The sequence below is a fragment of the Rhopalosiphum padi genome, chromosome 3, assembly GCF_020882245.1.
Source record: "Rhopalosiphum padi isolate XX-2018 chromosome 3, ASM2088224v1, whole genome shotgun sequence".
Classification (NCBI taxonomy): domain Eukaryota; kingdom Metazoa; phylum Arthropoda; class Insecta; order Hemiptera; family Aphididae; genus Rhopalosiphum; species Rhopalosiphum padi.
Genome location: NC_083599.1, coordinates 38,199,581 through 38,208,984, shown reverse-complemented (window position 1 = coordinate 38,208,984; position 9,404 = coordinate 38,199,581). Strand labels below are relative to the sequence as shown.

Sequence of the window (9,404 nt, the reverse complement as noted above, 5' to 3'; positions counted from 1 at the left end):
AATGTACCTAGTAGACCTAATAGAAAAATACAAGTTGCACACATTAAACATCGTTTCAGAGAACTATATTTACTACTAAGTCGTGGCGGATTGACATTAAAGTTAAAATACAATCAACAAAGTAAAAAATATAAATAATGTTGTCAATAATAGATAATTACAACTCAAATAAACCACTGAACAATTGGTTTCTCAATGCACAATCACAAATAGCTCATAACAATTTTTAATATATAATATTAGCCATTACACGTTTATACGATTAACTGTTTACAAACTTTCAACTACAGAGCGCACACAGTGAATTATTCTAATTTTTCAAATTTGCTGTAAAATTATAATCTAAAATTGATTGGTTATTTAGGTATTATAAATCAATATAAGGGCAATTAGATGGGCATATTGCATGCTTCGGTTCGTAAAAATTCGTAGGGCACGTCTGAGCACACCTTGCGCGCCCTGTACGTACGTCTATGAATTGATAGACTGCCTAAAATTACCATTAACAATAAATAATATATTATGGGATAATTGGATAAAGTATAATATTATATATACATTAAATTAGTATTAAAGTCATAAACCCCACTCTGAGAAGTGTGACTAGTGACTACTTAGTACTTTTCATGCAATAGGTTGCAGAGTTTGCTCCATTATCATTAGTCTTCATGGTCTCACTCACTATCGTAACATACTATAACATGCGCAGAACACGGTGTATTTATGCTGTGATAAATACGATTACTTATCATATTTTTGTTCATATACATTGACTTTATATAGTTATAACAAATCCATAACAAATTAGTTCTAATTTATAATAATAAATAATAATAATATTAATATATGATAATCATAGAGTTCAATGAATTTGTCATGGTGTTAATATTGATCAATGACTACAGGAAATCAGAAAATCAACGAAGTGCGAAAGATTAAAATTTTTAAACATAACTTTCTAAATTGCTAAAAATATTTAATGTTTGGCATTTGCTTAAGCTGTTTTTTGTAACAATGTTATGTATAGAATGTTAATCAGAATTTATTATTGAATGCGCATATATATATATATATGTATATATATAAATCATAATGAACAACAACAAAGTATTAGAATCAGTACGAAAAATTTTGAATTTTTCAATCAAACGTAAAGGATATGATAGCATTTTAGATAAGGTATGATTAATTTTGTTAAATATATATTTATTAGTGACTAACTTTCTTATTAATTATTGTATGTTATATTATTATTTATAATACACTGAGTATAATTAAATATTTTAACTTGTTAATATATATTGATATTATTTTAATTTTGGCTATGATAGGAGCTATAATAAATAAATATATGTAATTGATGTATTAAGCATTTAATATCTATTTAATAGTGAAACTGTAGGTACTCGAAGGTTGGATCTTTGAATGATAATTTGTGACACTAAATATGTACCTATTCATTTACATACATCCAGGCCCGGCTCAAGGGATAGGCGACATAGGCCCACGGGTCCTAGGGGGCATTTAACATTTTCGTATTAAAGATTTGATGTAATATTTACATGTAAGGGGCGGCTAAACTCAAGTTTGCCTAGGTGTTTAAACACTTTAGCCGGCCTGTATACATCATACAAAAATAGGTTCAATACATAAACTTATAGTTTCAAAAATTGATGAGCCATAATCTATAAACATAATAACTAATAAGTATTGTAAGCATTTACTATAGAAACTATAAAGTGCCTATCATATATTTCAGTAAATGAACTAGGTATCTAATAAAAATTAATTTTTTTTTTTTTGAAATTCAAAGAGTAAAGCATCATTTCATTCATCCCTCATAACTACCCTTGTATTTTTTACTATAAGTTTTTAACAACTTTTCAACACTCAAAAAAATAAGCTATTTTAAATTATCGATATAATTTTGTGTGAGATAACAATATAATCTTAACATGTATATATATTAATATATTATCCAATTATAAAATGTATAAGATAATATCCAACTATATCTTAATAGTAATCGATTAATTGAATCATCTAATTTTATTGGATGTAAAAAATATTAATATTAATAAGGTATACATGGTTTTCTTAATTATAGGTGTAGATACCTATATTTAATGGCATTAGTTAAATTGAAAATAAAATATATATTTAAAATATTATATTTTTAAGCCTAATAAAATAATAAACTAAAGATAAATTATATTTATTCTATACTTATAAAGGTGAATATAATATCAGCTGGAAATGGCCAATGTATTGCTGAGATGGTTGTTGAAAAACAACATACTAATTCATATGGTACACTTCATGGAGGTTTTACAGCTACCGCTGTAGATGTTTTGTCTAGTATGGCTATATTGACTCATCCACGAGTTGTTGAAGACATTGATTCGGCACCTAACAGTGGTGTTTCAGTTGATATTCATATTTCGTATGTATATTCTTAATGTTACAATTTATTCTTTTAATATATTTAAAGTAAAAATATTTATTATTTATTCTAAGTTTATAAGTCTTAATTTTTTTGGTGTTTGAACTATGATTAATATATATTTATAAATATTAGTATATATTAGTGCCCTTGTACAAGCTGGTTCGGTGAAGCTTCCATTATCTTCTTGTGGGAGTAACAAAAAATAATATATAAAATCATAATTAAATTGTTTGAAACTATTACATTTTTGTTTTCAATCAATATAATAATTACTAAGGAACGAATGTTTATGCCCTAAAAAATTTAAAAATATGCATGCAATTATGCACTATAAAGTATAAAAATATGCTTAGAATTTATTAAAAATATGCATCAATACCTAACATTTTTATTTATTAAAAATTAAAAATAATAAATTATTAATAATTTAAAAAATAAAATAAAATTTATTATTATTAAAATTAAAGATTAAAAAAGATGTTTGCAAACTGTTGTTGAATTTTTTGTTAATCTGAAAATAATATATATGGATTATGGGTATATTTTAGAAACCAAGTACCGATAACAGCGAAAACCGGCTATTCGCGGTTGGCGCGAATATTACTTATAGGCCTACAGCCGCAGGACATAAATATGCACTAAAAGCATGATGAATATAGGAATATGATCAAACAAGTAAAAATCGAACAAATGTGCAAAAATATGCAAAATGAAATTGATAAGTTTGAATTCTTTGAGTGATGAAACAAATTTCTATCTTACTCCACATTAATTTAGATGTTATTAAAAAATATGATAAATGCATAAACATCCGCTCCTTAATAATTAAATTTATTATAAGCTTTTAGTTATAAATAAGTTATAATTAATATTACGTAACTTTTATTAATTGTATTATTATTTGTTTTTAGGTATTTAAATTCAGCAAAAATTGGTGACCGAGTAGTTATTGATTCTGAAACTGTTAAGCTTGGAAGAACTTTAGCATTTTTAAAAGTGACATTGTTTAGGAAAGATGATAATGTTATCTTAGCTCAAGGTTCACATACTAAGTTTGTAGGATGATATTAAATATTTGGTACATTATGTAAAACTAAATGTTATTGTTGTTATTTATTAATAATATCAAAAAAAATATTTATTTTAATTTCACTCATAGTCAAAAATCAAAATTGTTTCTTTGTTATACTTACTTTTTAGTTTTTGTTTCGTTTATTATTAGATACTAATAAGATAGTTTTTACCATTTACATTTTTTGCATTAAATCTTTTCTGGTATTTTTAATTAACTATATAAATGTGTTATTTTTTTAAGAAGTATAAAGATGCTTTATTTTATTTGCAAATTTTAAGTTGGGAACAGGCGCGGTTCTAGGACTACATTTTCGTATGGGCAACAGTAGGTTGATAATTAGGTTTTAACTGCAAATAATATTCCTCATTTCTTCCCCCCTCTCCACAAATTTTTTTTAATAAAATATTTATGCTTATAGCTTTCACTAATACCTTATATATTAGCAGTAGGTACATGGTAGGTAGCTTAAAATCTTTATAATAATAATAATAGGTAGGTTATAAATATTTTAAATCTAAAAAATAGAGTAATCCTTAGTTTTTAAGTAACTAAGTATAATTCTATTTAAATTTAACTGACAAAAAAATAATTTAGACTAATTTTTAAAAAAAATAGTAAAAACTAAATTTTAAATTGGAGTTTTCTGTTTTTCATATTTATAAATACTTCAAGGACAGCAGTTGGATCTCTTAATAATTTGTCTGAGTTTTCTGTATCAATTGATAATATTGTAAGGCTGCTTAATCTTGAACTCTTCATTGTAGATATTAAATATGTATCAGTGCATGGTAGAAAAACTGTTAGGTTAGGTCAAATAATAAAACATCTTATTTTTGTATAATAAAAATTACATTTTTAAAATAAACGGCATCAGACAATTTGGTATGGGCAGCTGCCCACCTTGCCCATACGTTAGAACCGCCACTGGTTGGAAAATTTTGGATTTTTAAAAATATGCAACCAAAACAAAGTAGTATAATTTTATAAAAAAATGTTTATAACTTCTTAATAAAATACTGTTTAGTTTTGAATTATTTAAATGTGTTTACCAACATATAGTACAGCAGTCAGTAATTGGTTCATATTTTTTTAGGTTTAAAACTAAGAAAATTCTATACAATCTGTGTTTATTACATAAAAATATGTTAAGTGATAGATCACAATTATCTTAAAATCATGTAGCTTAGTACTAGCTTTCATTATTCCTTTGTTCTGCATAAAATATAAAAATTGGTTTCATAATTAATTACCTTATAACTTCTGCAGACAAATTATTTAATTAGGTCCTTATTTTTAAAATTTATAAGTTACTAAGATTCTTTCTTAATTGTTTGATTTAACAATAATTATTACAGGTTTATAATGTATATTGTATACATTAATCATAAGTTAACATAGTCTGTGTATTTGAATGATATCAATATGTCTCCATATTTTTTTTAATAATTTATTTAGTAATTGAAAGTCTAAAATAATAAAGGTAAAAAGTTTAATTTTTTAAAATATCTACAGTTGATATACACATTTAAGAGGATGCCAGCGTAGTATTTGTTATCTCTCTCTAACTCACGCGCAACATAGCAAATTTTACGTTCACAAAAATGACTCTAACCATATTAATTTCTCAATATACAGTGAAATGACTTATAAAAAATTTTAAGTTAAGAACATTAACTAGGGCATTTCATAAGTGTTTTATTATATTTTTTATTTTAAAGCAAGTTATGAGTATTTTAAAATTGTAAATTGTTTATACATCTTAAAAAACTCATAACTCGCTTTAAAATAAAAATATAATAAAATGCTTATAAGATGCCTTAGATAATGTTCTTAACTTTAAATTTTGTAATAGGTCATTTCACTCTAATTTGAGAAATTAATATGGTTATAGTCATTTTTGTGAACGTACAATTTTCTATGTTGCGCGTGGGTTAGAGAGAGATAACAAATATTACGCTGACATCCTCTTAACATTCAAATGTTAATATAAATCGTAGCATTTAAAAAATAATTTAAAGCGAAGCTTGGCTTTGCAATAAATTGTTGTTTATCAAAGTTAAGTTATAACTTATAACTTGTTTGTTTACATATTTTCTATACAATGTTATATGATTTTTCAAACTATTTGGAAAATGAAATAATGTTTAATTTCCATAAAATTTTTCATGTGTAACTAAAGTACCTATAACTACATAAAACCTTTTTTTAGCATTTTTAAAACCTCAATGACAGACATAAAATATTATATAAATATAAGTAGATATATGTAGCATTTATGAATAATACAGTTATAGTTATATAAACAAAGCCAAGTAAAACCAATTTTTATTTATTAGCACTACCGTACAAAATACAAATAGTATATAATGCCTATCCGGAGCAGTTAAAGGCGTATAGTTAATGTAAAGAAATAGTTTTATTTCTATAAATATTAAATAGCATAATCTTTATTCTTTACTATGCGCTGTCTATTTGTTGGTAGGAACTCACTTATTTTTTAGGTATTGTAAATTAATAATAAAAAAAATAATAATAATTGATGAGTGTGGACCAATTCAGAAGAATATGTTTTTTTTTGTGTTTTTAAATGAAACACGAAATGTTATAATTTGTATAGATAGGCATTATATAAATGCATGATTTCATGAATTCTTTATGTTAGGAAATTCTACTTTTATTTAATATATAATAATATTTTAATATGTTATATGATTTTAGAATGTATTGATTTTACAATGATGTGTGTTTTTATTATTATTTTTGTGTCTGTCATCACTTTTTGGAGTAGTAATAATGCTTCGATTTTTGACTTCAGCCCCTCTTTGAAAAGGAAAATTCATCTAGTTGGTACTTTGGGGGGCCAAAAGTAAAAAATTTCCAATAGTTTTCAAAAGTGTCGGGAAAACCCTGAAAAAATTACGGAAATACGGGAATTTTTACGCATAACCACTTTTTGACAAAATCGATTTTTGATTTTGCTGTAACTCAACAACGAATTATTGTAAATACTTGAAATTTTCACCAAATGTTTATATTAACGTTATCTATTTCCGATTAAATTTTCAAAATAATTAGAATTTTTTTAAGCTAGTTATAGATAATTGAATTTTTTGAATTTTTTAAGTTTTTTTTCTTAAAATGCCGATAAAAAAAATTTGGCTATCCAAAAAATCTATAAAATTTAATACAAGGTTCATTATAAGTTTAACTAATCGTAGTAAAAAAAAATCAAAAATCGTTAATCACAATTTTTGTTTATAAGCATTTAAAGTTCAGATATTTACGAAATATATCAAAATCGCGAAAATTTGCAAGGAATTTTGACGTTGAAAATTCATAAAATGTTTGAGATTTATACTTAAGGTTCAAAAATCCAATACAAGGTTATCCATAAGTTTTCCTTTAAGTAATTGTAAAAAAAAATTCCAGCGTCAATATAGAAAACATTTTATGAGCGTATGAAATTAAATTTTTTACGAAATCTCGTAAAATAACGATATATTACAATTTAAATATAGGTGTAATAATATAATATGTCCAACTAATTATCATTAACTGACAAATCATCTCCGTTCAGAATCGTTTTTCGTATACAATGCTACCCGCCATTGCATTCAAATTTAACACATCCATAGTGACCAGTGACCTACTCTCCATCTCTACTGACTACTTTACAGCAGAGCGATACTCACTTGCCCACTTTTTTTTTTAAATATGACTTACAGTTTTGATAAAAATGTTACTTTTAATGTGAAGAAAATTCAAAATTTTTACGCTTGTAAAAATAACTGTTTTTGTATTTCCGATTTTAAAATTGATATAAAACAATTTATATGGGTTCTTAAATTAAATTTCAATACTTTGAATATTTCAAAAATTTCGTGCATTTGAACATTTTAAATATAAATAGATACATTAACATTTTAAATATGTCATTGAATAATGAAAGCAACTGATAATTTAATTAGAAATAGAATATTTCAAGTTTCCATGTTTCATATTTTTTTTAAATTTCATAAAAATAACTAAGAAGTCTTCATTTTTCCTACACATTTTCAAATAAACCAAAATTATTTTAGAGCTCTTAAAAATATAATGTGGCTTTAAGCTAAACTTTTTTTTAAATTAAATATGTAAAATTTATTAGAAAGTTGTTTTACACATTACGCTTGGTAGTGATTGGTGAACCTTAACTAAATGTCAACCTTTTTGAACTAAATATAAAAAAATTGTTAACATAAATCGAAAAAGTTCAAAAATTTCAAATGTCTATATAAATCATAAAAAAACTAAAATATTTTGAAAATTATTGTGTAACTAGAAAATACTTTTTATAAATATTTAGTAAAAAGTTCGAAACTACATGTTAATTCATTTTTTGTATAATAAAAAAAAAACAATTTTGATCGAAAACGAGTGTTTCGTAAATATTATTATATATTTAAACCTATTCCCATTTATCGTAATTTTATATTTATTCTCAGTTAAAGGAAATTAATTTAAAAAAAAAAAATCATTGTAAAAACATTGCAATCATTATTCACCCGAGAATTTAAAACAAAGTCTTACTTGTATAATTATTTTATTACTATTTCTTAAGAGGACGTCATACTCGCATGTGTTGTCTGTCTTACTAACGTACATCATAACAAATTTTCGTTCAGCAGAATACATTTTGTGATATTAGCTTTAATATTAGAGTAAATTTACTTATTATCAAACTTAAAGGTAATAATGTTATCTGGGGCATCTCAGACTTTTATTGGTATTTAATTTTTAAGCGAGTTACGAGCATTTTAAAGTTTTAATATTTTATATAACCATAACTCACTTAAAAATTAAGATATCAATAAAAGCCTATGAGATGCCCTAGATAATATTTTTACCTTTAAATTTGGTAATAGGTAAATTTACTCTAATATTAAAGCTTACATCATAAAATGTGTTCTGCTGAACGAAAATTTGTTATGATGTACGTTAGTATAACAGACAACACATGCGGGTATGGCGTACTCTTAATTCGCATTTTCTATCGGTATCTCACTATCTGAATAAATATTTTTGAAGAGTTTTGAATGTTTTTAGACTTCCAAACATCCATGCATTTTAGTAACTCAACATTTGAATTGAATTGCTTGTGGATAGGTACTATACCTATAATATATACCTACTATTTACTAAATCACGTTAATTTTCCCATTTTGTTGTTGTTCAGTTGTTGTCAATATCATCTATTGAATGTAAGTATAGTTGCTTAAGATTTGTTATGTATAATGTATGTATTATATTATTGTCTCAACTCTCTACTCTCAAGTTTTGTAATTATTGCCATCTATAAGAATTAATGTAATATTCAATGCGTTTAGTGGGTAGGTACCTACCCACAGATATCAATATAACAATATTTATTAATATTTATTACACATTCATTAGTCATAATTAATTAATATTGTCTAATGTATATTTGTAAATAATATGCAAATGAGACCGTGTTTGTTTGATTATATATATAATTAATAATAATATTTTGTCGTATATTTATGTTGTATTTTTTTTGATTAAAAATATGGTGTTAAATTATTATTTAACCTATCCTATATGGATTGATACAATTAATTAAATATAAATGTGTACTTATGATGGTATACCTACGAGTTACGAGTAAACATATCATATAATCAGAAAATACACGGATATAATATTTTTAATGCGTTTTTAGAGATATACACCCTACACTCTATACAAGTTCAATTTTGAAGTATCATAATTCATTTTTTATTAATAGATAGGCGTACGAACATTATTATATAGGTATTTAATACCTATTTAAACCAATATTTCAATACTATATAAATATATACATTATATTAATAATAACACAAA

General features: G+C 24.3%; 1 protein-coding gene across 1 annotated transcript; it reads left to right on the top strand.

The window, feature by feature from the left end:
• Positions 1-762: 762 nt before the first annotated feature.
• LOC132927233 (acyl-coenzyme A thioesterase 13-like) lies at positions 763-9,058 on the top strand. The gene is made up of 3 exons (XM_060991727.1): positions 763-1,179; positions 2,235-2,443; positions 3,358-9,058. Exons 1-3 carry the CDS (start codon positions 1,093-1,095, stop codon positions 3,509-3,511), a joined length of 450 nt encoding a protein of 149 aa, XP_060847710.1. The 5' UTR covers positions 763-1,092; the 3' UTR covers positions 3,512-9,058.
• The last annotated feature ends 346 nt before the right edge of the window (positions 9,059-9,404 follow it).